Source organism: Aythya marila, assembly GCF_965140915.1.
Source record: "Aythya marila genome assembly, chromosome: Z".
Taxonomy (NCBI): Eukaryota; Metazoa; Chordata; class Aves; order Anseriformes; family Anatidae; genus Aythya; species Aythya marila.
In genome coordinates, this window is record NC_139080.1 from 13,128,564 (window position 1) to 13,155,585 (window position 27,022).

The window sequence follows — 27,022 nt, forward strand, 5'->3', positions numbered from 1 at the left end:
CACCCGCCGCCAACGGCCGAGGCGGTGCCGGGACAGCGCAGGGCGCAGGCGCGGGGCCGAGCCCGAGCCCGCGCCCGCCCAGCGGGCAGCACCGCCCCGGCTGCCGACATGGCGGCTGACTGCTCCTCTCCTTCGTTGGCTGGGGCTCCGTGGCGGAGAAATGTCCGGCGGCTACAGAAAGCTGGCCGTGGCGCCTCAGCCCCGGTTGGGGGGAGACCGGAGTCGCGTTGCACACGTGGCGACGGCTCGGGGCGGCAGTGAGGTGGCACTTTGCCAAGCCAGTGGTCCCGATCAAGTATGGGAATCTAGGTGAAATACAACATAAAGAATTAGAACCCCTGTACTTCGTGTTTTGTCACCTTGGGGAAATGTATTGGATTCCCTTAAATCGTCCACCTGCCCAGCCTGGCTCGTGTGCCTCAAAACACTTCAGAGCAAGTCCCTTTTCACCATCCCTTAACCGCCCCAACTCCATCAAGAATCACAGAAGAGGTGAGGTTGGAAGGGACTCTGGAGATGATCCAGTCCAACCCTCTGCCAAGCAGGATCACCTGGAGCGCATTGTGCAGGATGGCATCCAGGCATGTTTTGTGTATCTCCAGAGAAGGAGACTCCACAACCTCTCTGGTCAACCAGTCCCAGTGCTCTGTCACCCTCACAGTGAAGAAATGCCCTCTCGTATTCAGCTGGAACCTCCTGTGCTTCAGTTTGTGCCTGTTGTCCCTCATCCTCTCACTGGGCACTAGCAGAGTCTGGCCCCGTCCCCTTGACACCCTGCATTAGGTTTAAGAACTGTTAAGGTTGGTCCAGTGTGAAACAGGCACTGCTGTAAGACGAGCAAGGTCAATCTCTGACCTCGCAATGATGCATATTGCTTGCTCAGTGATACAGCACCAGGCCACAAGTTACCTGGCATGAGACAATCCATGCAGGCCATGTGGCTGTGTGGGATCTCAGCAGCCTATCAAGGGTTGCTGACTGCTCCCCTGAACCTGGGACCATTAATTGTGTGCTGCCCCAGGTTCAGGAGCGTGCAGGGGCAAAACTTGTAACAGAGCAAGTTGCTCTGCATCGGTGGGGCAGGAACATCAACCGAGGTCAATATTGCCTCTGTGGGGACAACCGCAAGACTTTGACACCTACCACACTGATGGGATGCTGATCACGACCTGGCTAAGTATCACTGGGGACAGCACCACGCTTGTCAGCACCCTTGTCATCACCCTGGGGTTGGTATGTATGTAAATAGCTCATAATAAAGCTTTCTTGTTATATACGTATAGAGCTCTGGTCTGATCCTTGCTGGGCTGAACCAGCTTTAGCCCCTGGAATCTGACTAGAACACACTCTACCTTTGTGTATTTACATGTACATGCATTTATGAAAACTCCCCTCAGTTTTTTCTCCAAGCTAAAGAGCCTCAACCTCTCCTCATATGAGGGATGGTCCAGTCCCCTACTCATCTTAGTAGCCCTTCACTGGACGTCGGAAGGTCCATGTCCCTCTTGTACTGGGGAGCCCAGAATTGGACACAATACTTTAGATGTGGCCTCAACAGGGCTGAGTAGAGGGGAAAATTACTCCCCCAGCCTGCTGGCAATGCTTCTGAATGCAGCCTAGGATACCATTGGCCTTCTTGGCCATAAGGACACATGGCTGGCTCATGGTTAACTTGTTCAGCAGAAGCTGCACTGCTTCTCAGAGCTGCTTTCCAGCAGCTTTTCGTCAGATCCCAGCCTGCACTGGTGCTTGGAGTTATTCTTCCCTTGGTGTGGGACCCTGCACTTGCCTTTGTTGAACTTCATGAGGTTGTTGAACGTCAATTTTATGGGATATGAGCAGAACTACAATTACTAGATCAAGGTAAGGATATAAGATTTGCTTGGTGTGAAACATAGCTACCTGCAAAAAATATTTTCTAACATCTATATCATCTGTTTCATATGGAAAGATGCCTTTTTTCCCAGGACAGAATGTAGTTCCTCTCTTTGAATACTTCACTAGTGAATTTCAACGCTGACAGAAAAGCCAATATTAAGATTTCAGCTTTATTTTGATCTAACAAGAGGTAAAAAACAGAATTACTCTAATTTACATAGTATTTTCCTGCATGTAATCTCTGACAGAAAACCACCAGAACATAGCTGGCAGTTGACAGGGAAAGAAATTTAACAACTGCACTTTAAACAAAACTTTAGGGCATAATAATCAGGTCTGGTAGTAAAGGTCATAAGTAGTTAACTTGCATGTGAATAAATGCCCTAATCCATACTTTTTTTTTTTTTTTTTGAAACACTTACATGTATCAACTAGTAATTTTCCTGGAAAAATTATGGTAACCTGCTGTGTATGCATGTACAAATATACATGTATTTGATTCTTTTCCCAAAGAAAAATCTCTCCAGACTCCCTGATGACTTACTTGCATGAAAAAATTTATTTGAGGAAGACTAGATTCCAGTGTAAACCACTACTTTCTTGTGTATGGCATACACAGTTTATGGCACTGGACATCTATATACAGTGCATGGCAGTAAAAGAGAGACAAAACATACGTGTAGTTGTAGAATGAGATTTTAAACATTGGGAAGCATGTAGGCAGGATAAGGCACAACTACTGCTCATTTTAAGTAATATACACAACTTAGGGCTTGTATGCAAGTATAGAAAGTAGACAGAAGTCACTTCTTGACTTCTTTATTTGACTGTAACAGATACAACCAATTTATTAAAATGGAATAGGGAAAATAATTTGAGGGGCTTTTAATACTGTTCTTTCAGTATAAATTAGGTTGCTAATTGCTGCAGTTTCATTCCAAACATACTATTTATAGGTCATAGTGAAAGTGACAGTTATGAAACAATTCTCATTGTTACTGAAACCTGTCAATATGACACAGCTGGAGTTATGGTTGCATCACTACTCCCTGATATGACCATATTTACAGTATGACTCTTCCAACATGTGCTTTTATCATCATCTTGCCTTCCACAGTTGTCATGTCTTGTTTTGATACTTGTGAAACAGATAATAAAGTAGATTCTAACACTTATTTTTCTCCATTCCTTTATGTTAAGTAAAGAAAAAGGAAAATATTTACCAAATATTTTTAATTATGAAGGGAAAGACCATAAAATGTTCTTTATTTGAACAGTATCAAAAAGAGCATTCTATCATTAAAAACAGTGGTAGTAGTAAAAGAAACTCAATCTGTCACATTTACATCCTACAATTTGTAGATACCTTTAGATGAGCAGGAATACAGACCACACAATCGATAATTGCAGCAGGAGATGCAACTTTCTCAACATTTCTTTCTGTTTTTTCTTCCAGAGATTCAGTGCAGACATCTGAACTTTTATTTTATAGTTCATTTTATCTGAGCTAATTTTTTTTTTATTACTTTAGTCAATCAGTGAAGCCGCTCTAATTTAGCCTGTAGTGATTTAAAATTCCCAATGGTAGTCTGCACTGTTAGCGTCGGGCTCATAGACTGAAGTTCAACCAGGTAGCAACTAACAGCATCCAAGCAAACATTTGTGAATCGTCGCCTTTAAAGAAAACAGAATAAAACATTGAATAACAACAAGTACCTTTATATGTTTCTATATATTAGCATTTATCTGAAATAGAAAGTGAGCAAGCCTTGGGTTTTAATGCAATAGTGTATCTGCAAGATATGTCGGCTACTTTTAAGTATTTAACTATTTATTAGAAAAAAAATATTTTTAAATCTAATGCTTGTGAGTGAGGTGTAATGGGAAAATAAATGAATCATTATAATTTACCTGATATTACATATGATAAAACATGATACAGTTAATAACAAAGTGAATTATTTACTTGACAAATATTCAAATACTTAGATATAAATACAGACAGATGTACGCATTATTAATTTATACGGTAACTTTAATACCAAATCACTATTTTTAATCCCTAAGTTAATATTAATTTATTTTGATTTTAATGCCTAGTATCCACAGAAATTAACGTTAATTTAGATACTAAAATTAGACAATATTCACTTACGGTTCTAATAAGCTAGAATACTTAAATTGGCTTACCATAAAACCAAAAAAGGAAGACAGAAGTAAACCATGTATTTGAAGAGAGGATATTTGCATGTATATTTTCTAACCATAAATTGCTGTAATTATGTTGGAAGAGACATGAAGACATTGCCTAGTTCTGCTGCTTGTTTCTGAGACAGTGTAGATCTGACTGAAGTTTATATAGTCTATTCATGAAAATTGCCAACACTAGAGATTCCATAATATACAGACAAGTTTTTCAAGTATATAACAATTCTTTTAGCTAACGTTTTTTTTACTAATATCAAATTAATTTATTTCTTGTTCTGGATTAAGCTGAGTTTTGGTCTTAGAGAGTGATTAATCACCGAACTCTTAAGAACAATTTGTGAAGATTTATACATGTATTTATCTTTTCTTTTCTACAATTCAGAAACCTTTCTGCTTCTAGCCTTTCTTCATGAAACATTTCACTGTCTCATTCACAAAAAAAAGACTTGATTCTCGCTTTTCCCCACTTTTTCCAGATTCCCTCAAATTTGTCTATACTACTTCTTAAAATATATTCCTGAAAAAATCACAAAATAATCCCGTATTTTTCTCCCAAATTTTCAGTGAAAAAAAATGAAAAAGTTCATAGGCAGTTCATAGGGAGAAACCTTAGTTTTTACTGGTTAGTTTAAAATCAGGAACCTCAGTAATTACTACCCGGAAACAAATGCTATTTGTTTCTTTACCCCTTCCCAACCCCCTCAAAAAAAAAAAAACATTGAGAACAGCTCAAGTGCACTGCTTTAGGATATTTTGTACATTTTACTTCCTTAGGATGTAGCTGCCCCACTTACCTCATAAGTACTCTGCTTGGATCTTGTACATATCCTGACAATAATACGTGAATACACTCCAAAAGGTGTAAAGGCTTTTTCATCCTATTCCAATATGGGTCCTAAAAAATAAATTCCAAAATATTAAGATACATATTAATGAAAAATTAAAAAAAACAGGCGGGGGGGGGGGGGGGGGGGGGGGAGAGGAATCAACAGATGTGTACAAATTGCCAGCTTTGGTAGTTGCAACAATAATGTAAAAGAAGCAGGCATTCTATCTTATATATATTAGATCCATATTTTGAGTACTATTATGAGGTTTTAGTAGTAAAGGATACATGAGATTAACTCAGTTTTCCTTTACTTAAGTCTGTAAAGTAACAGATTTTAGGAAGTTCTGCATTCCTTACACTGTGAGGGATCTGGATTAAATGAACCAAGTTGATGTTGTTTTAATTCAGAAAACCTGTTCTACAATGCCAGAGCTACAAATATTATTTATGCCAATTGCATAACCAAAGATTAACTATTATTTATGCCTGTCGAATTGATTATATTGATGACATTAATATAGCAAATTTGAATCAATAGGAAAGCAATAAAATCAACATATTCAAAATGTGATGTTCCTTCTGCAATATAACAATACTAATCCTACTTAATACAAAATCAGCTTTAGGTGAGGTAAAAAGGTTAACAAGATCTAAACAATTTTCCTCACACTTTAGAATTCAAGTGAATAAAATCAACAGAAAAAAAAAAAAAGCACTAAAAGTCTTTGAGTAAAAAAAGCTATGAAGTTGATACTTAGATATATCCCAACTTTACAATTATTTACCTTTCCTGCCAAAAATTCTGATAGTAGTTGAAAACAATTCTCTCCCTCCCTCCTCCCCCCCCCTTTTTTTTTCTTTTTGTTCTGTGTGTGGCTATTTTCCTTACCCGTGCTTTAAACAACTGGTCATATACTTCAAGCAGCCTTGGCAATGGCACTCCAATTTCTTGCATGGTATATGTTACAAAACCTACATCCCAGTTCAAAGCACAGACCTGTTGCTCTAGAAACTGCACTAAAAAATCTGGAGGAAAAACAAAATGCGATGTTTAGATTCCAACTTATGTAGCAGTCTAGCAAAGAAGGTCATTTGAAAGTGATTTATTAGCTCTAATTATTAGCTCTAAATTTGATTTTCTGTCTTCTACACCTTTGTTGGCACTTTTCACTTGTGAAGCAGATGCAACAGTTTCTCCCAGGCTGCACAAGGGAAAGGATATGCTAAATGTAACTATCTCCAAAGAAGGTATTAAGCTATCAGCAATGCATGACAGGGATTATGCAGACACCTTATTACAGTTCCACTATGGAACTCTGTTAAGAAAAGTACACCAACTTTTGTTTCAGCACAAAACACAGTATCGTTTCATTTGCTAGACTAACCAGCTCTACCTGCAACACTACAGCATCTTCATCATGTGTCAATAACAATATTTTAGTATTATTGCAGGACCAATGTTCTTTTAGAAAATAGTTTCCAGATTTTTACATAATACCATGTTGTCAGAATGTTTGAGCATCTCCAAAGCAGAAAGTCCAAAAGGATACAGAGAACTACTGAATTCTGTTTTTGAATGTGCCCCTGTAGGCAGCAGTAGATGCTTTAATAGACAACGGATAAATGTGTTTCCTATAATCTTACTACATGCGTAAAACTGTATTTTTACTTTGTACTTCAATACAAACTTAACTACTTTGTGATTTGCACAGCTACCCAAAAGCAACTGTTGCTGCCTTTTAGGCTTCATTTACTTTCAATTCAAGGTGGATCTGTATATTCTGGCTAAATCCCTAGATAAATTCTAGGAACTGCATCTGTAAAAGCCATAATGATTTTGTAAACACACAATTATAACACATTTACAAGATCTGAGGCAATTATTAATTTTATTTCTGCTTCTGCTTTCCTCTCCTAAGTCCCTTGTCAAAGTCAGTGAGCAAGTTACACGAACAATGCTTTTGTTACTAATTTCTTGGACAAAAAGGAAAAGCACCACCCAGGTATACCACAAGATCAACTCCATTACTACTGGTGGCTGAAGTAATACGTTGGTCCAGTTATAATGAAAAATTTCACAAGAAACTACAGCAATTATGTAGTATCACATGCATTGGAGGAGATAAAATTATCATTTTTTTTTTCCTTTTATAAGTTTTTTTAAAGAGACAGACATTTCGTAGGTTAGAACCTTTTTAAAGATGCTGGAAAGAAATGCGAGATGCAGTCAAATAATGCGTGTATTTATTGACTATGCAAGCTAAACTACTTGCCTAAAGGAAAGTAACGAGGTGTGCCAGCATATATTTTTCCAAGCAATACCATCTTTAGACTAAGCGCTTGCATTCTGTCAGCAGGGCTCAGAGACACACTATCGCTCAACTCTGAAAGAGAAAAAAAAATCATTTAAAAAGCAACTTCAGAAAAAAAGTTCCAAATTTACACACAACTACACTGAGATACTTAAATTTACTACTAACACCTTAAAAATCATATGCTATGTATGTCAGCACTAAGTCAACAGATCAAAGTGAAAATACAACCCTTTCTAGTAAGCATGCACATACATGTATATTTGCAGATTTTTGCTTCCTTGAAGTTGCATGCAAGTAAGTCTACTAAAAAAAATCTACAAAAAAAAACACAGTAAAATACCATCACCAAAAACTAAACAAAACCCAAACCTACAATTTATTTTTTTTTCTCAAATCACTGCCAGTGTTGTTTGCACACTGGCAACCTTGAGCACAAAACAGAATTAAAAAAACAGGAGAGTGAACTGCACGCTCATGATAAAGGTTGAGACAAATTATCACAACTGAGTAGCTAGACTTGTTTAGATGTGCCCAGTACTCTGCTTCTCTAGAAATGGGCAAAAATCCTTAAGCTTCCGCTGCTGTCAGTGATATAAAAGCCCTGAACTCCTTTAAGACTCTTTAGTCATTGTCAGGATAGACTTTCTCCTTTAGGCAAACAAACCAAAGCTATAAACTTTAACGAATTGCTCATCAATTAAATCTATCAAATATGTTACAGAATATTCCAGAAAAGATGCACCACACCTGAACACCATTACCAGTAGCAACACATAAAAGCTTTAATTATACAGTTTCCCTACACTTCTAGTTTGAACCAATCTTAGTCCATTTAAACCTACCTTTCTCAATGATTTCTTGCCAGAGAGTTTGCACCAAGATAGGATCAGAATGACCTGCACAGTGTATAATTGCAAGCTTACACTCTGAGAGCTTGAAAGGGTCAGCAAATTCTCCATATAGCTGAAAGAAAAATGACCAGGTTTGGCATTTCAAATAGAATGAAGAATAGATTTTTAAAATCAATTTTTCTTTACTTTACACAGTAAATATCAGACTATAAATGGTGCACTGCAAGTAGCTGTTGTCAAATACTACATGAAAATGATTTTTATTTAATATATTTAGTTTAACTTCTTAAATATAATCCCCATTTTTTTGTATGAGGCTATAATTAATGCTGATAATTTTCTAACATGACGCTCCAATAAATCAAGAAATCTAAGAAACTTAAGAAAGAAGATCAACACAAGGAAGAAATCAAAGTACTGAAGACTGAACGAATATCAAAGCACAGAAGAAGACAGTCTAGGCTAACATAAACACTCTGAGACCAGGAATGCTAAACAGTCTATCAGTTTTTATAGTCAACATCAGATCATTCTTTGTAGTGCATGCCCCCTTAATCCCCAAATGTAATAAATTGACATTTAATACAGAGAAATTTCTAACCACCTTGGTTATATCCATCAGCTCAGCATCAAGCTGGGAGACTGCATCTTGCACTGAAGAATGATGGGAATATTGCCGTTGTAATGTTTCTTGTATTTGAAGCTGAATCCTTGCAACCTTGGGTAAAAACAATTTCAAGCTTGGATTAATTTAATCAAATCTTAGGAATACACCCAGTATTAGCATTACCTTATTTAAATGTAGATGCATTACTGCCTTACATCCCAGAGCATCAACTGCATAACTTAAAATAGTGAAAACTGTTTCTACAGATTTTGTAATAAAAATGCCATGTGCAATGTGTGAACCAAGTGCAGTAATACAGACACAATGTAGCTTAAATAAGTACTTTTTCTTACTTCCATTTTTTCTTCAAGTTCATGTAGGAATTCACCATCTGCAGCTATAGAAGATATGGTAGTGGAACTTTTGGCACTCAAAATAGCACGTGCAATGTATTCAAGACGCTGCTGTAGAGAAATTTCTGTGCTGCAAAACAAATATTTAACGTGTAAAATGGGTATCAAGTATAATTACATATCAAGTATAATTATATATATGTAAGAGTTCGTCATACTCTAACTAGACCCTGGAAATTAGCTAGTATCTTCTCCTGAATTTTATTAAGTCATGTGAAACATTATAGCCAAACTATGTAACCCCTTCTTTGTGCATGCACATTACAGTACACTTCTCAATCAGCTGCTCTACAGTTACGCAAACACATTATAAAGTTCTGTATCAGAAATGACCACTTCATAAACTGTACTTACAACAGGAATTATGTTGCAAGCTAATGCATAATACATAAAATACACATTTCATTTTTTTTTCAAGAATGCCTCGTATTGAAAACTAACATATTCCATTCATTCACTTTTCTTTTTTTTTCCTTCAGCAAATGCCTTGGGCATTGGCCTTTTCTTAAAATATCTGTGCATTAAGATTTTTTTTTTAAAGTCACATATAATCCATACCTATGTAGGTCAGCCAATTTAGCCAAGACTCGGGCTGCATTACTGAAATTTCTGTTCTTTTCAAAGTATCTCCATAGTAAATCCATATAACGGACTTTGTTTTGGTCAATTTTGGTCATCCGCACAAGGTAGGGTTCCAAAAAGGGGGCAGTCACCTACAAAGGTCAAAAAGACAACAATTATAGGCCTGCTCTCTCCTCTCTTTTAAAACATCAGCATTATTACAATTAACTCTTCTAGTCCAGTGGAACCCTCCAAAAAATTATGTCCTTCAATACAGATGAGCTCACCTGTAATAGTTTGTCAGCCAAATCAACTTGTATCAACCAGTTGTAAAGTGCAATACTAAACAGTTCATCCGTTGAACGTTGAGCTAGCTTTAGCATTTGTTCAAACTAAGGGGAAAGAAAGACCAAAACCATTAATACAGAAGAGGTTACAATACATAAAGTACTGAATATATACATGACAATCTTTAGTTATTTAGTTTCCTGTGGTATGTCATCGTTTTTATTAACATACCACAAAGAAGCCAATTCATGACAAAGCTTAACTTTTATCTGTTTTGCTAATCTTTTCCAAATGTCCTTATTTATTTATTTATTTATTTTTTAAATTCTACACCACTTCTAATCACACTTTTCTGAGTGTAATCACCGAGTGTAGTCAGATTTCTTACATGGTGTCCTGCTTCTTCATTGCTTAGCATGTTGGGGTCAGACGACAGCACTGGAGGACCTGGCTTTTTGGGTACGCTGGGAGACTGGGGAGCAGCTTTACTTTGATTCACTAACTCCTGAAGGGTGTCAGTGATACACTTGTAGCTGTTAAGTCTGTAAATAGAGCAAAACAAAAAAGCCTAATAATTTTCATTGTAACTATCTATGAAGTTCTACTTCTTTTTTATTTTATACCTTAGTAGCCATAATTACTAAAACTAAAAGCTAAAATTAAAAAAGGTCAGGTAGCATTATCAGCTAGTTTAAGCAATCTAGTTCATTCAGTTATCTTTCCAACAAATAATTCTGTATTGTCCAGATCACAGTATTTTCTGTGTATTTCAGTTCACCCTCTGTTCCATATTAAGTTGGTGCCATATTAATTATATTCTAGGAAAGTACATTGGGCAAAACCCTCTACATTGTGTCTGTTATTTTAAAATGCTTGTTTGTCATTACCCTCCACATCTTCCCCAAAAGGCTACTTTTCCAGGCACTTGAAATCAAGTACCCCACATAAAGCTAACAACATATAATGAAAACTTGCCTCTCTTGAAAAGCTTGGAGTCCAACAACATCCTCTTCTGGTTCTCCATTTTTATAGAAATGAAGGCCAAGACCTTGGGGGTCTTTCTTCTCAGCAGCAGTAAGAGACAGTTCTACTACTCCCTCATAGAAACGCACTATAAATAAATAAAAATTAAAAACAAACAAACAAAACCCACAAATAACATTGTTCATTGTTGTATCAAATTTATGACAAATTTTAAGTGACAACAAATACTACTCATTTTATCAAGCAAGAAAAAATAAACCCTATTGCCTCTGGTATGTATCTTATAAAGTTTAATACCTATTCCTTTGGGATTATATCTAAGTTTGAAATTACATATTTGTATAACAAAGGCTGAAATCTTGACTGTTACGACAGTTATATCTACATTTAAATTATGTACTAGCTTCTGCTACACAAGGTATGACTAAGAACCATCTTTCAAAGAGCTCGTTTTGTATAAAGACTCACCCTGCAAAATACTATCATTTACCCTATGTTTACATTCAGTCCAACAACTTTGCTAGAAACATTTTTACTACCTGCATTGAACAAATTGAAAGTGGAATAGAGGAAGTGGATAGGAATACTTTTATACAGAAGTGTTTATTTTTGTTTTCTGGTGAAATCTAGAAAGGCTTTAAACAAGTACAAGTTGATACATGTTTATTGTGAGAGTTATTATGAAACTGTTTATGGCAAAACATCACTGTAAGATCAGTTAGAAGTCAGAAAACAAAACAAAACAGAAGGATGCCACAAAATGATATAACAGAAACTGCTTACCAGAAATAGATCAGTGATTTCTCTTACCTTGCCTGTATTGCGCACAAACATTAGCAAGGTCTACTTGATTGCTAATCTTTTGGTACTCTTTCAGTGACTCTCTTAGCATCTTCTCTTTTTCCAGTTTGTTTTGAGCCTGTCGAGATCGCTGAAGCAATTCATTTGCCTACAGATAAATGATGGGAAAATGAAAATTATTCAAATCAAGTGAGTTAGCGGGTTATTATGTCAAGCTTCACAGCTGAAACAATAGAATCATCATCTCAAAAAAAACCTCCTCTTGTCAGCTGATAATAGCCATAATGCCTCAACCCATATTCAGGGCCTTGTACTTAAATGTGTTGAACTTCATAAGGTTTGCAGGGACCTATTTCTCAAGACTATCAAGGTCCCTCCAGATGGCATACTTTCCCTTCAGCATGTTGACCACACAGTGATCACACAGCTTGGTGTTGTCAGCCAACATGCTGAAGATGCACTTGATCCCATGGTGCATTTGCACTCTAATACACTCTAATGCTGTGTTTTGGTGCTATAAAATCTGGAAGTGAACTTACCTTGGAACAGACAGCATCATCAGTGCTATACAGAAGAGGACAGATATCTTGCAGATGGGCACTGATGCCATCCACAGCAGCATTATCTCTGATATAACAGTTTATAAGAGAAGCGATGAGTGCTCCAGTCAACTCTCTGTCTCTAATTACCAAGTCTTTGAAAGCAGTAATCTTTAGATGTTCTTGAAGTTCCTGAAGACAGACAGAATTTTATTAGCTCAAAGTTTTTACTGAAAGTAAAAATCATAGAATTATTGAATCATTCAGGTTGGGAAAGACCTCTAAGATCATCTAGTCCAACCTCTAGCCTAGTAGTCCACCACTAAATCAAGCTACTAAGTTCTACATCTACGTGTTTCCTGATGACCTCCAGGGATGGTGACTCAACCACTACCTAAGCAGCGTATCCCAATGCCCCACAACTCTTTCAGTAAAGAAATAATAATTAGTATCCAACCTAAATCTCCCCTGGCACCACTTGTGGCCATTTCCCCTCATGTTTTCACTTGGTGTTTGGGAGAAATGCTTGAGTCCCACCTCACTACAACCGCTTTCAGGTAATTATAAAGTACAGTAAGGCCTCTCCTGAGCCTTCTTTTCTCTAAGCTAAAAAACCCCAGCTCACTCAGCCACTCCTCATAAAACTTGTTGTCAAGCTTTGCCTTCACCAGTTTTGTTGCCCTTCTTTGGGCACAATGTTTTGGACACAAAACGTTACAGCAAAGTTAACTGCTTCCAGAAAATAAACACATGCAAACCTCCAAGGACTGAAGTATAGGCAGCACATATATACATCTTATTTAGCAAAATGGAAAGTATTAGAGAGGAAAGCACTATCAGTGACAAGGACTAGATTCTCAAATGCCAAAGGACAGTGAAAACTCTATACATCTTCCTGTTACCTACACTGTGTGTCACTTCTGTTTCAGTTCTCTGTGAGAAAGGAATAAGCAGTTTTTCCTGTACTTCACAGGGCACTGTCAGAATGCTATAAAATGAATACATCATGGTTTTTAATAACAGGAACCATCTGAGTTCGGTCATAGATGAAAACAACAGATGTAGAATGAGAAGGAAGTTTTAAAAAAGTTTATAATGTTTTTTAGAAGTTTATAAAGCTTTATAAAAAACATCTTTCTGCTTTTTTATATTAAGTTACATGGAAAGTTGTTCATCTTTCTAAAATTATTAGGAACATTTGCTCATATAGAGCTAGCTGACAGTAGAGTCTATTGATGACCACTGGATTAAAATAAAATACTATTACAAAAACTCTAAAACTATTGTAGGGAGAGAAGAAGGTTTTACTTGTTAAACAATTAGTTAACTCCTTTCCTTGTCCATCTCGAGAGAAAAGCTGCTTGTGAGAAATCATGTTAACTCCCAAGATGACAATGTGAAAAGCTTCAACATTTGGGCATTTATAACATTTAAAAATTGTTCTTTTCAGTGATAAAGAATACAACTTTTAAAATAATAAATTCTTCTGTGAAGTGCTAGAACAGAACGCCAAATTTTCATATAATTAACAGATGCAAATCCAAGACTAGCAGAGGGTACAGAGTAGTAGTACCCATAGTTCTGTAAGTTTCCTTCCTTACAAACAAGGAAAGACTGAAAGAACTTGTTTAGCCTGGAGAAAAGAAGGCTTGGGATGGGAGGAGGGGGAATCTTCCTAATACTTGTAAATAATTGGTAGAAGGGTGTAAATAAGACAGAAACAGATTTTTCTCAGTGGTACCCAGTAACAAGACAACATAAAATGGACAGAAGTTAAAACACAGGAAATAACTCCTTGATATATTATTCTTGTTATTGTTATTTTACTGTTAGGGTGTCTGAACACTAGAACAGGTTGTCAAGAAAGGTTGTGGAGTTTCTGTCCTTGGAGATGTCTAGTCAAGACCTGACTAGACATGGGCCACGTGCCCATGTCTAGAAACAGGAGTTGACTCTCCTTTGAGCAGCAGGAGGCAGACCAGATGATCTCCAAGTGATCCCTTCAAAATCAGCTGTTCTGTGACACATTCTAGATGTCTGCACTTGTAAGTGCAGGGTCTGAAGTCTCTACAGCACTATTGCTTTCCACCATAAAAAAAAACACTCTAATAACAGTGAAGTAAACAATTTCCTCTAGGCTGGGCAACGTTAGTCTACTCCTTTCAGTACACATCTTACAAAATGTGGTCAAAGTTTCAGCATACCAATTTTTAAAACACGCTTAATAAAAGTAAAGTTAAATCTACTGTTAGTGACACATCCAGTTATAAGATCAATACTACTGGAAGTCTTTTAAAAATAAACACTTGCAACCTGAATAAAAATCTATATGCAGTTTAAAATTCATAATCTGCCCCACAATAAGTAATACCCCTTTGGGAGTATTAATATAACAAAGACATTCAGGCTTATTAAATATGTAAGAACTAAAGTCGGATAATTCAGATCATACCTTCTGAAGCTCACCCACAACAACATTAAATTGGTGCTCACACAGCAACTTCCATAAAGCCAGTGCCTGACAGGTTTTGCGAACAAGCTGCTGGATGCCTTGAAGTGAAGTTTTCTCAGTTAACTGTGCCTCAGCTGAAAAAGCAAGAGAATGTCAATAAGTAACTATGTTTTACATGTTTTGAATTAGTATGTTGATTTTTGAGGTTTTACAGAAACAGTCTCTTAAATTTCCAATTTTTCTTCTCCTCCATTCTTGATTAATGCTTTTAAGTTTTTAGCTCTTTGGAGGAAAGAGCCTTGTTAACATTTCCCTTAAACAAATACCATCTGTTAACATTTATTGCCAACTACTAGGAGTCTTTTCTGAAAAGTATGGCTTCATGTGAGCTTCAATATGGATTTCCATAATCAGTATCAAGTTTTACCTTGATTATTCATAAATATTTATTATATATGTATTTTAATGAATATAAAGTAAATAAAAACAAAACCACGCATATTCTATTCTTGTTAATTACCTGCATTTGCTTTTAAAAAGAACAATTATAATTACATCTTTGGTTAACACTGTACAGTCTTTAAAGCTTAGGTCTGAATGAAATGACTACACTGAAAACTAGCAAGATGTATTATATTCACTCAAAGAATATAATGGGCATACTTACTACATGGGTTGAACATAATTGCAACAATTTATGTCTTTATTTTTCATTGGATCATAGAATGGTTTGGTTTGGAAAGGACCTTAAAGAACAACTCCTAACTCCAACCCTCCTGACATAGGCAGGGACACCTCCCATCATCCCAGGTTGCCCAAAGTCCCATGCAGCCTGGCTTTGAACACTTCCAGGGATGGGGCATCCACAGCTTCTCTGGGCAGCCTGTGCATCACTTCCTTCAAAAGAAATAATTTCTTCCTAATGTCTAATCTAACTCTGCCCTCTTTTAGTTTAAAGCCATTCCCCCTTGTCCTATCACTCCACTCCCTGAGAAAGAGTCCCTCCCCAGCTTTCTTCTAGGCCCTTTTTAGGTACTAGAAGGCTGCAACAAGGTCCCTCCAGAGCTTTCTCTTCTCCAGGCTGAACAACCCAAACTCTCTCAGCCTATCTTCATAGGAAAGGTTCTACAGCCCTTCAACATCCAGATGCACAATTCCCTTATGCTTCTAATTTAAAAGTAGTTGCATACCGTGATATTTCCTTTGGAGTTCTTGTTGCACTTGCTGAGAGCTTCCACCATCAGGCCTCATGAAACCCAGGAGCCTCTGTTGGAGATTAGCTGGTGTGCTGAAACTGCAATTCCAAAATAGAGAGATGCTAATTTGATGACAAATACTGAATAATTTAAAGATGAAATCCAACACATTGTTTTTAGCGTCTGAATAGTTGAAGCTGAAGACCATATAGACTTCAACTCAACAAACAGATGTGCATGGATTAATTTTCAAGAGCTGAATGTTAAATACGAATAGCGTAACACACAGAATAATACCTTGGGTTTCCAAGAGCTCCTACTGTAGCAAACTGAGAATTTCTATCCAGAAATTCTTGTAAACCTTTGAGTTCTTGTAGTACGCATTCCAACACATGGGATGGAACACTGCTTTCTACCTGCAACAGTCAGCAATTTTCATTACAGAAGGCTTAGACATTCCAACACATTTTTCTGGAAGTTTACAATTATAAGCTAAAGCCACTAAAAAGACAAATGCAAAGAGGGTGCAACAAATAAGCTCCACAATAGTAATGCTATCACTATAACACCATATCAGTTATACCACGCTTCTTAGGGAGGGGTGGAAAGTGTGAAAAGAAAGTAGTCCTCCTAAGACATACAACATTAGACACTACTTCCTTTGACTCTCTGATAGCCAAATCAGCTGTGTTTTACCATTTCCAACTCCAAATCACAATGACTGAGCATCACTAAGACAAAGTGTAACTGCCAGGGTGTTCCTGAGTCTCCCAGTTGCCTTGTAACGGGAGGAGCAAGGTTTATGTAGCAGTTAATTTTGCATTGCTGAAATTATTCAGTTCAGGATTATATTAACATCCAGAGTCAGAAAACATTTTGTTGTTTTGGTCATGAACAAAAAGTGAAATGCAAAGGTATTAGTGAGGAAGATGCTGGAAAACTGTCTTAGGTACTTATATAACTGCAATGATTATTCTAATCTACCAAATCATTTAATATTTAGGCGTTGTCTGGATGGGGTATGCAGAAAAAATGGAAGTGAAATCACTAAACACAGAAGAAACTGGCCATTGACAACTGATAACAGATAACATTCAAAATAGTAACTTAAAAAGATTTTAACTTACAATTAATTCATAGCTAAGCACTTAAATATAATAAAAAAAAACCAACACATTACAATAAGAATTGTGTTTTTTGCTTTTTTTTTTTCCCTGATCAGTTTTTAATTGGGAATACATGTATAAAGGGCTTCAGAGATATTCTGAAAGGAACCTTTAAAAATACAACAAACTTTTACGTACTGCAACAACTTCTCGATTGCCACTTTTGAAAACTCGCTCCACCACTATACTGCCATCCCAAATATTTCTGCAATATAAACCAGAATTGTGTTAAAAGCCACAAGTATCACAAGTTTGCACATTTTCTACATAGAATTTCTTGAAGAAATAGGAATGTTTTTGATTCAAGGTCTAAAGATCTGGATGAAAATTTTTTACATGAACACCTCACCCTATAATCCGAGCAAAGTATATGCAGATGCCATTGTGTCTTCCAGAAAATACTATCTCCGGACCCATCATACCGCTAATAGATGTACCAGGGTGAGACATGGAATTCCCAGAAGGAAACATGGGGGTTGACATACCAGGAGACTGTAAAGCTAGGATAAAGGTAGGCAAATATTACTCCATTTATTTTGGATGAAAATAAAGAAGAAAAAGCCTAGTTGAAAAAAACCCTCCATTCCTCTAACAGAGAAAGAGTAGTTACCTTGCCCATGTGTTGTCAAAAAGCTAGGATTAGGATATGGAGTATCAACAGCCAACTGGGAAACTAAAAAGGAAACGAAGAAAAATATTATTTTTGTTTGTTTTGAAAAATACAATCCACAGAAACCCTTTGCAAAAGCAGCAAAGTTGTCAAACCATGTCCTTTAAAGTTAGAAAACACAGCCTTTACACATTCCAACAGCTTTTAATTACAGGTAAATAAAAAATTGCATTAATTTCTGTTGAACACAACACTCTGTAAATTAACCAAACAGATATGATTCTTTCAACAGCAGTTATTAAGCATTTTTGCTTTCAGCATTCATGTATTATGTGTTTCACACCATCAGTTCCCTGCACTGATTATCCACATGCTTCTTCCTGTTCCTTGTTTTCTGACAGCTCTTGTTCCTGATACAGCCACCTACTCTCTAAGCGTTCACTTTGGGTCAGTTAGGCATTTTCAAAGAATACCAGTTTTAACTTTGAAACACGAAACTGGAACAAACTATTATTAGTAGTAAAAGTTTTACTTCTTATGTATTGCTGCTGGACACACACTACAGCAACACTGATTGGAACACTCAGTTTGAAATGTCCTGAGTCTGTGTCCTGGTTTCAGTTAGGACAGAGTTAATTTTCTTCCTAGTAGCTGGTAGGGTGCTATGTTTTGGATTAGGATGAGAAGAGTGCTGATAACATGCTGATGTTTTAATTTTTGCAGAGCAGTGCTTACACCAAGCCAAGGATGTCTCAGCTTCTCACTGTCCTGCCAGTGGGCAGGCTGAGGGTGCAGCAGGAGCTGGGAGAGGACAGACCCAGGACAGCTTGACTCAAGCTGGCCAAAAGGGTATTCCATACCATCTGGGGTCATGCTGAACAATATACAGGGGTGGCTAGCCAGGGTGGGGGGACCGGCTGTTCAGGGTTAGGCTGGGCATCGGTCAGTGGGTGGTGAGCAATTGCATTGTGCATCACCTGTTTTGTACACATTATTATTAGTACTACTATTATCATTATTATTGTTATTATTATTTTCCTGTCTTAATAAACTGTCTTTATCTCAACTCTAAAAGCTTCCCTTTCCCATTTCTCTCCCCCATCCCAGAGAGGGAGGGGGAAGGGTGAGAGAACAGCTGTGTGGTGTTTAGCTGCTGTCTGGGTTAAACCACAACAGTCTGTTTTTCTCCAAGTGAGCCTGGACTCAACTTCAGCTGAGGATTTTCAACTCTTCTGCGAATTAGTACTTAACTTAAGACTACAAAGTGTGATGAACACATGTGGTCGCCTACAAAAATGTCCAGGTGCCAACAGCATGTAAGATGATACAGCATGGAAAGGGCAACAAAACTCAACCTTAAAAACTGGTTTGTATCAAAGAATCAGTCCTTCTTGCCTTATTCACTACAGTTCTCTCAACTTTGCAACATACTGAAGTGCAAATGATCAAGTCTTTCACTGACCAATCCCAGTTCTGAAAGCACATTCTCCTGTGTGCCAAGCAAAGCATAATCTTGCAAGAAAAGTAGCATGCAAATGTCTGACTAGACTTTCAACAGGGAGAACACAAGAGGCCTGGCCTTGTAACACTAACATTATCTTAATGCAGTTTCACATGCAAAGTTTCAAGGTGTTTTCAAAATACTGTCAGCACTGTTCTGACCCACCGCATGGGTTATCCACAATATCAGAATCTAAATTTCACATTACAGTTCTCTACCCTGTGAACAAATAGAGTGAGCAGTGGCAGAAGAATGGTGCCGTCTTCCACATGGACCTGTCACTGAAGCAAAATAAAAGAACACACTTTGACACTACATTTCAAAATGGCATATATGACTGCCAATTATTAGAACAAACAAGCAAACAATTAGACTTGGGAAAAATACATTTACTTCCCATAAGAGTATATTTCAGTGATTACAGAGCTTGCTAGTATTTCCCCCACACCCTTCTTTCACTCTCATTCTGGCTCCTAGCACCTGTCCTCTCCATACCTGCTTTCTTCTTTAAGTCCTATTTAATTTTACATTCTTATGCCTTGCCCACATTGCAATTATTCCACACTATCAGGCTTGGAAAGTGATGTCATTGATGTGCTATAGATAGCCACTATTCTTAGCATGTCAATCATAGTTAAGAATTCTGTAAGTGAATCAACTAAAACTTTATCTAAAACAGCACACATCTCTCCAATATGTTTGAATTTGGATGTAGGTCAAAACCAGTACTAAAATTGAATTTCTTTGCATTCCAGGCAATCAAGTTCTTTCCCAAAACTGGTATGTAAAATTCAGTGCCACGTGTCAGATAAGCTTAAAGGATCTTGGAAATTAACTAAGTAATCCCTGATAAAATAAATAAATTCAGTAGTTTAATCAGAGTTCCAAATATATCATTAATTGCTTTAAAAAGAAAACACCACAACTCTTATGATCTGGAATTAAATGAGTTAACATGCTAGCGGGCAACTTCCTTAAGCAATTGTAGAAGACTGGACAAAATCTAAGTGGATACAGATAATATGGAAGGGACTCTAGTAAGTATGACGTTCAAGGAAGACTAGGTACTATTCTCATTTTTATGTGGCACTGATGATCTGTGCAGAAACCAAGTGTTTAAGCTTGAGCTTTTACAGGGAGAAATCACACAAATGACTTATTTATAATGACACTGCAAGATACTCTGATACAGGCACATAATAAGCAAGTAATCTTGAACACAGATACTTGTAAGAAGACAAAACGCAACATATTTAAAGAAAAAAACAAAACTTGTCCAAATTCATGAAATGGTTGCTACTCACCAGCAGAAATGGGAGAACCTAAGATAGGTCCAACGTTGCTTGGAGGAGGCAGAGCTGATGGAAATCTCATTTGTGCCTCTCCACCATACCTAAAGTTTATATGCAAAGAAAAAAATTCCTCACACTTTATACATACTCAATTTAATTTTCGTATCTTGGAAAATTAACCGCAATTTTGGGGTTCTTTTAAAATGAAGAACAGAATATCGGCACAAGTTTTCAGAAATGTCTGTAACCGTGAGATACTCATTTTGGCACATAAAAAGAAATCTAACTGAAAAAATGTTATATGAAAGGCATTAACATACGTAACTACAAAGTTAAATGAACAACAGTCATATTCTTCACGAATGTTTTAAGTTCTATGGTGATATGATCAGAGGTTAAAGAGGAATTTACCACTCCTCAAAACAGGCTTATGCTATAGTTTCTTTTTAAAGTTTCCCTATACATGGAAATGGGAAGAAAACAGTTGAGATGGCCCAAGCTCATCTTCCTATAGTCCAGAAGTAATTTCTGTCTGTCTCTCTCCTACAGTGCTACATGAGCCCTAAAAGGCTACAAACCATTTTCCGTCAGGCAAGTATTCATGACACCTCCTTAGATGAAAGGGAAGCCTCACTCAACAGTCCAAGGCTTTTCTCAGCGCCTGAAACTTTGTGCTATGGCAAAGCAACTGAAGTATCAACTTGCCTACACATCTTCAAAGCCACAAGAACTAATTCTACAACAATACTATCCCAATTTTTGGACACTTCATGTATGTTTCCCAGGATGTAACATACTTTAAGAAGTGATCAAATAGCCTCCCCAATTCTATACTGAAAGAAATACAGCTACACAAGTCATACATATCATTAGAACTCACAAAGAACAAAAATACCTAGCTGCTAGTGGGAGAACATTTACCACAAGACAATCAGCTCTATAACCTCTGATCCACAACTAGACTGATAAAACAGTTCAAAACGTTACTTGAAATAACCTAGACATAAGAATTGTTAAGTTTACTGCATAGTAAGTGCCAGGATGCATAAGAAACACTATATTACAAATAATTTACCTTAGCATCTTCAATTTTAAGTTACAAACTACTTTCTCTTTCTCTGTACAGTATAATCATGCTACCACCTATCTGATCTGCTAAGATTGCCTATTGATTCTGCAGTCATAAAGTAATTACCTTATAAGTTATCTGGTAAAATGAACATTAGTTCTCATGTTGTAATTAATCTTAAGCATGTTGTCTTTTATCTCCAATTTGAATGATGGCTTGGGGATTCTAAATTTGTCTTTTTTTTTTTTTTCCCATCTGAGTTGGCATGATTAAATATATTATTTCTCTCTACACACTGCTTCGTCAAACCAGGATACTCTGAAGTACAGATAAGTGAACTTCAAGCGGATTAAACTACATTTTGAGTAACTTCTGCACGTGAAATACATGACATGAAAGCATCCAGGAGGGGAACTAACCAGAAGTGCCAACTACAGGAAGATTCTTTTGCTGGCAAGACTTAAACAGTGCAAAAGTGTATTCCACCTAGTTTAATAGTCTATCCTCATTTTAAAACAATGTTTACTCAGGCAGCAGGTTAAAGAGACCATATGATTCTTTAGTGGATGTAGTGATCTTGAGCATACTGTTCAGAACAACACACACATCATTTGAATCTTACCTGAAGAATGCTCGTGTAGCCCAGGCAGATACTTCTCTATCACATGCAGCGTTAGAACAGGCCAAGATAAGGCAAGTGGCACAGGCCTGATCCTCCTAGAACATATTATGCTGTCAGTGTGGCAGCTTATGTCAAGTTGATAAGAAATATGAAGATGTGCTATTGATCAACAGCTAAACAGGAAATACTTTTTGCATCATTTTATCTAGAAGGCAAGGAAATCAGCTCTTTCCAATTATAGAAAGGAAGAGAGTTAAATTGAGACATCACACTGTAGCAGGATAAACTTCTGTTACATGCAGCTTTTGCAAGCTCTGTATGGTTACTGGTAGGAAACAATCTCCATGTCTGTCAGCTAATTATGAGTAAAAGCTATGAAATTTCTACAGACACATACAAGGATTTCAGGGAAAGTGATCTACACTTCAATTTTTAGATATCATAAACAGTGAATTATATCTCAGTATACAATCTTGTTTTATGCAATGCAGTCAATATAGAAGGAAAAGCTAATACTTGAAACAATAAATGAAAAGTTAACTAGAATTTTGTAGTAAAAACAAAAACAGACGTTCAGAAAGCAATTAGATTTCCATTAATGCCAGATAGGTATTATAAATCTTGTATTTCATAACAAGTCAAAAATTCTTACCTGATGCAACTTGAAAAATCTTTCAATCTCTTCTCCATCTCCACCTATATTGCTAACAAGAAGATGCCGCAGCTGGTCAACAGGTCTGAGTTTATGAAACATAAAGCTCCCCTAAAAATTACCCAGAATAATATGAAGTTAGAATAAGGTTACTTTACTGGTCATATCAACACACTTCCCAGCAATCTTTAACTTTACTGCTCTCCAAGTTTTCCTTGATTACACTATTGGATCAAAGTGTAAGATGAATGGTAGCTAAAGCCTAGTTCCTGTTCAAATGCAGAAAATTCTCTAGCAAGAAGGCAAAAAAAATACTGCAATGGCTATATACCCTCCAGAAACAGAGTTAGTTTTGCACTTCTTAACCTAATATGAAGCATACAATACAAACATAAACCTTTCATTCTCTTTATATACTTGCTCTATGTATCTCATAAATCTTCAGAATTGCCTGGAAAAAAATTAGGACCAAAAGCATGGTAAGGCTATTTTGCATGCATCCACACTAACTGGAGAGGGTCTGACTAGCTACCATTAAACAAATGCAAGTTGAATCTAAAGGTTGCAAAATATTGATCGTTTATTAAACATCTTTTACAATTCCTTTTTTGTTAAGACAGTAAATACCCTAAGCTTTATTTTTAAAAAACAAAGAAATAAAAACAATCAAAAACATTCTTCTGGACTTCTATAACAAAGACAAATTCTTTGTTCAAATTTCAGTTGCTAACCATATTTACTCAAACCATACTTTCTGGACAGCCCATTTCTGTTTCAATTTTATACAACCATGAATTTGAACAAGGTTAAAAGAATGTTTCACATGATCTGTATCTACAAGGGTTCTGTCTCCTCAGGCCAACAGAAGTGATTAATGCACTGTACATGAGAAGCTGTCTCAACAGCTTTGAGTCAATTTATAATATGTACTGACAGTTTCAGCAATATTTCTCTTTTCCTTTTATGTTCAGAATAAAATCTTAAAAATTCATTCAAAATTAATAAACTATGAATAAACATTTCCAGATTTGCATCAGTCTTTCAGCTTTATACTTATTCTTTTGATTTCCTATATTAAGAAGTGCAATACTCACCTGGGCTGAAAGCAGAACAAACTTCTTAGGTGGCAGCATGTGTTGCTGCACAACAACAGGGGAATCAGTTATTGGAACAATATCTTTATTGAGAGGTGTCACAATCTTCTGAACTTTAAAGTCATCAATAGCAGAAAGAGCCCAGGAATGCCCATCAACACGGGTGGTCATCTGAACAATAGATAAACAACATCCAAAGTTTGGTAACAGACAAGGATTTTGTACATCATGGAGATATTTGACTATTTATTATTTAAAATTACACAGGCAAGAAACTATTCTTGACACAAGAAATCTCAGAGAAAATGAGCAAGTTCTTGCATCATATAGCAGACTATTAGCAAATTTACAGCTATTGCTTCTTTTGTGGGATAGGGACAGTGTTTTTTAAAGGTAAAAAAACTTGTACAATGCTTTTACTGCTACTACCATACAAACAGAGACAATCTGCTAAACATATCAGAATCAAATACTAAAGTTATTATTAATTTATTTTTTTAAGGAAACCAAACATACTGCTACTGGTCATAAGGGTTTGGGAGATTTTCACAGTTGGCAGCAGCTCTTTAAAGATGCCATATGGTAGAGAAAATGCTCCTGAAAACTCTATACACTAATGAGGAAAAACTGCTGTTCAGTAACATGTTGCAAATTTTTTTGGGGAAACCTCATGTCTCTAACTTTAAAATGCTTTGGGAAAACAGAGGAGTCAGTACATGGAATGTTTATGTGTATTTTTTTTTGTAGAGAAGGGAGCTGCAGCAATGATAAAACTTCTTGGTAACTGTTACTAAAACAGCAGATAAAACAAAATCTGACCATTATGCTCGTGCAGCTTCCCCGTTCACTTAATGCTACCATTGCCCCATACTCTTTTTGGACGTGTTAAAAAGCAGCAGAATAGCCTAGTCTTGCTTCAGTGATGAAGCACATGCAATATTCTCTCTGATGTGATGCATAAGGCAACTAAACCAAGCTCCTCCTACAAACTACTGTAACAACTAGGGAAAAAAAAATAAAAAGGAAAAAAGGAGGGAAATAATGAAGAGATTGCTCAGAAATTGATCATGCCTGAAAACTAATGAAGACGTAACATATCTGTTTAAGTAAAGAATTCCAGTATCCAATTCCAGTATCTCTACCATTTGTATTTTAGACAAACTTCCTTGCCAGATTTTATCCTTGTAAATGAACACCACTTTGCACTGGGGATCATGCCTTGTACATAATTGTATGTAGCATACAGCATGGCACAGACAACGATATGACATAAATAAGACATTTTCCAATATGTTAACTCTAAGTTGTTTTAGAGGTCAAAGCAATTGTTTTCATACATAGCCTGCATGAAGCTATACAGTATGGATGAACTGGGAATTCCTACTAAGGAATTCCTACTAAGATACCAGTTTCAATTTACTGTCTAAAATGCCCACTAAACTTTTTTTTTTTATTATTTTAAATTTAAAGCTAATTGATTAGTAGCTTTGTAAATGTTTCTAAACTTCTCATTTAAGTTTTTCAGCAACCTACTCATTTCTTGCAGATAGTATTATTGAAGTATCTGTTCTCAGGAAGAAAAGAAAAAAACTAAAATCCATCAAAATTACATGAAAGTTTACTTTAGTACCTGTGTTTCCATCATTGGCTTTTGAAAAGGGAAAGAATCATGGTTGATACACCATAGGATGTCATTATCCTCATTTTCTGAAGCTGCCATCAGCAGGACCCCTAGCAAGAACATGGATATTAAGGTTGTATTAGGTGTGATTAATCATGTATCGCACCTATCAATATATACCAAAATATACCACTCTAGCTCATTAATTCCTTATTTACCAAAAATCAATCTTTAAGTCCAAACCACACGATCTGAACAGAAGATACTATCTCTTGGTTTTCTGTATCCTGGGGTTATTAGTAGGCCACTATCAACAGCATCTTACCTTTTACTCTGAAAGCTAAAACAGAAATGAGTCTACAGTACATAGAAAATGCCTCATAAAAATGAGATGTTTAAAGAGAACCTAGATTGAGAACCATTTGGAAACTACTTCAAACATAAAATCACTATGCTTGACTGAAAGGGTCAGCAACACCATGGTGTGTCCTCCCATTCCTTCAAATTACATGATATAAGACAGCGTGATAGTAGCTGTCACACACACACAAATAATAACCCCCCCCCCCACTGTTCTTCTGAGCTGTGTTCCACTGCTTACCTTTGCTATAAAGAGCTCTGTGAACCTTTGAGGGCTTCTCCACATTAGAAGATGCTGAAAATCCAGGTGGCAAACGGACATGAACCAATGTTAACATAGAAGGACGTGCTGTTGGATGCTTAAATTGTGAAGTGCTAAAATACAGTCGGACACCTAAACATAACAGAGAAAAGGTCAATTACATGCAATTTCTGCTGGTTTTCTCCTAAACTACAGATAATAATTTGTGTGATCGGATTATACTTGCATCAAATGTCAAAACATTTTGGTTACATAAAACAACACACCAGAATCAAATAAAATGTTTCCAAAATTTGTGTTATGCTGTTGTAGTTTAACCTGGCAGGCAGCTAAACATCACACAGCCTTTTGCTCACTTTCCCCCATCCCAGCAGGATGGGGGACTCAATCAGGAAAAAAATTAATAAAAAAGGTAAAACTTATGGATTGAGATGAAGACAGTTTAATAGGATAGAAAAGGAAGAGAGAATGATAATTGTGATGATAAAGGAATATATAAAACACACGATGTTTAATTCAATTGCTCACCACCAGCTGCCAAAACCTGGGCAGTGGGTCCCCTGCCCTAGCCACACCCTCCCCACACAGTTTTATTGTTCACCATGACACTACATGGTATGGAATATCCCTTTGGCCAGCTGGGACCAGCTGTCCTGGTTCTGTCCCCTCCCAGCTTCTTATGTACCCCCAGACTCTTCACTGGCAGGGCAGTAAGTGAAGCTGAAGAGTCCGTGACTTGATGTAAGCACTGCTCAGCAACATCTAACAAACTGTCATTATCAGTGTTATTCTCATCCAAAATACAAAACACAGGACCATACCAGCCACTAGGAAGAAAATTAACTAACCCA

At 36.7% G+C, this 27,022-nt stretch overlaps 1 protein-coding gene across 1 annotated transcript in view; it reads right to left on the bottom strand.

Moving 5' to 3' along the window:
* Nucleotides 1-2,046: 2,046 nt before the first annotated feature.
* The window catches only part of NUP155 (nucleoporin 155), a 30,606-nt gene continuing 5,630 nt past the window's right edge, over nucleotides 2,047-27,022 (bottom strand). The window contains exons 11-35 of the mRNA XM_082783004.1: nucleotides 26,151-26,303; nucleotides 25,559-25,659; nucleotides 23,929-24,099; nucleotides 22,835-22,945; nucleotides 22,183-22,277; nucleotides 20,504-20,592; nucleotides 17,699-17,761; nucleotides 17,438-17,588; nucleotides 17,227-17,293; nucleotides 16,220-16,338; nucleotides 15,917-16,020; nucleotides 14,727-14,860; nucleotides 12,275-12,466; nucleotides 11,745-11,883; nucleotides 10,926-11,061; nucleotides 10,339-10,492; nucleotides 9,950-10,054; nucleotides 9,660-9,814; nucleotides 9,042-9,171; nucleotides 8,686-8,799; nucleotides 8,073-8,193; nucleotides 7,189-7,299; nucleotides 5,805-5,941; nucleotides 4,881-4,981; nucleotides 2,047-3,552 (exon numbers count right to left, since the gene is read on the bottom strand). Of these exons, the coding sequence (XP_082639130.1) occupies nucleotides 3,414-3,552; nucleotides 4,881-4,981; nucleotides 5,805-5,941; nucleotides 7,189-7,299; nucleotides 8,073-8,193; nucleotides 8,686-8,799; nucleotides 9,042-9,171; nucleotides 9,660-9,814; nucleotides 9,950-10,054; nucleotides 10,339-10,492; nucleotides 10,926-11,061; nucleotides 11,745-11,883; nucleotides 12,275-12,466; nucleotides 14,727-14,860; nucleotides 15,917-16,020; nucleotides 16,220-16,338; nucleotides 17,227-17,293; nucleotides 17,438-17,588; nucleotides 17,699-17,761; nucleotides 20,504-20,592; nucleotides 22,183-22,277; nucleotides 22,835-22,945; nucleotides 23,929-24,099; nucleotides 25,559-25,659; nucleotides 26,151-26,303 (3,092 nt within the window). The 3' untranslated portion in view covers nucleotides 2,047-3,413. The remainder of the gene's footprint in view (nucleotides 3,553-4,880; nucleotides 4,982-5,804; nucleotides 5,942-7,188; nucleotides 7,300-8,072; nucleotides 8,194-8,685; nucleotides 8,800-9,041; nucleotides 9,172-9,659; nucleotides 9,815-9,949; nucleotides 10,055-10,338; nucleotides 10,493-10,925; nucleotides 11,062-11,744; nucleotides 11,884-12,274; nucleotides 12,467-14,726; nucleotides 14,861-15,916; nucleotides 16,021-16,219; nucleotides 16,339-17,226; nucleotides 17,294-17,437; nucleotides 17,589-17,698; nucleotides 17,762-20,503; nucleotides 20,593-22,182; nucleotides 22,278-22,834; nucleotides 22,946-23,928; nucleotides 24,100-25,558; nucleotides 25,660-26,150; nucleotides 26,304-27,022) is intronic.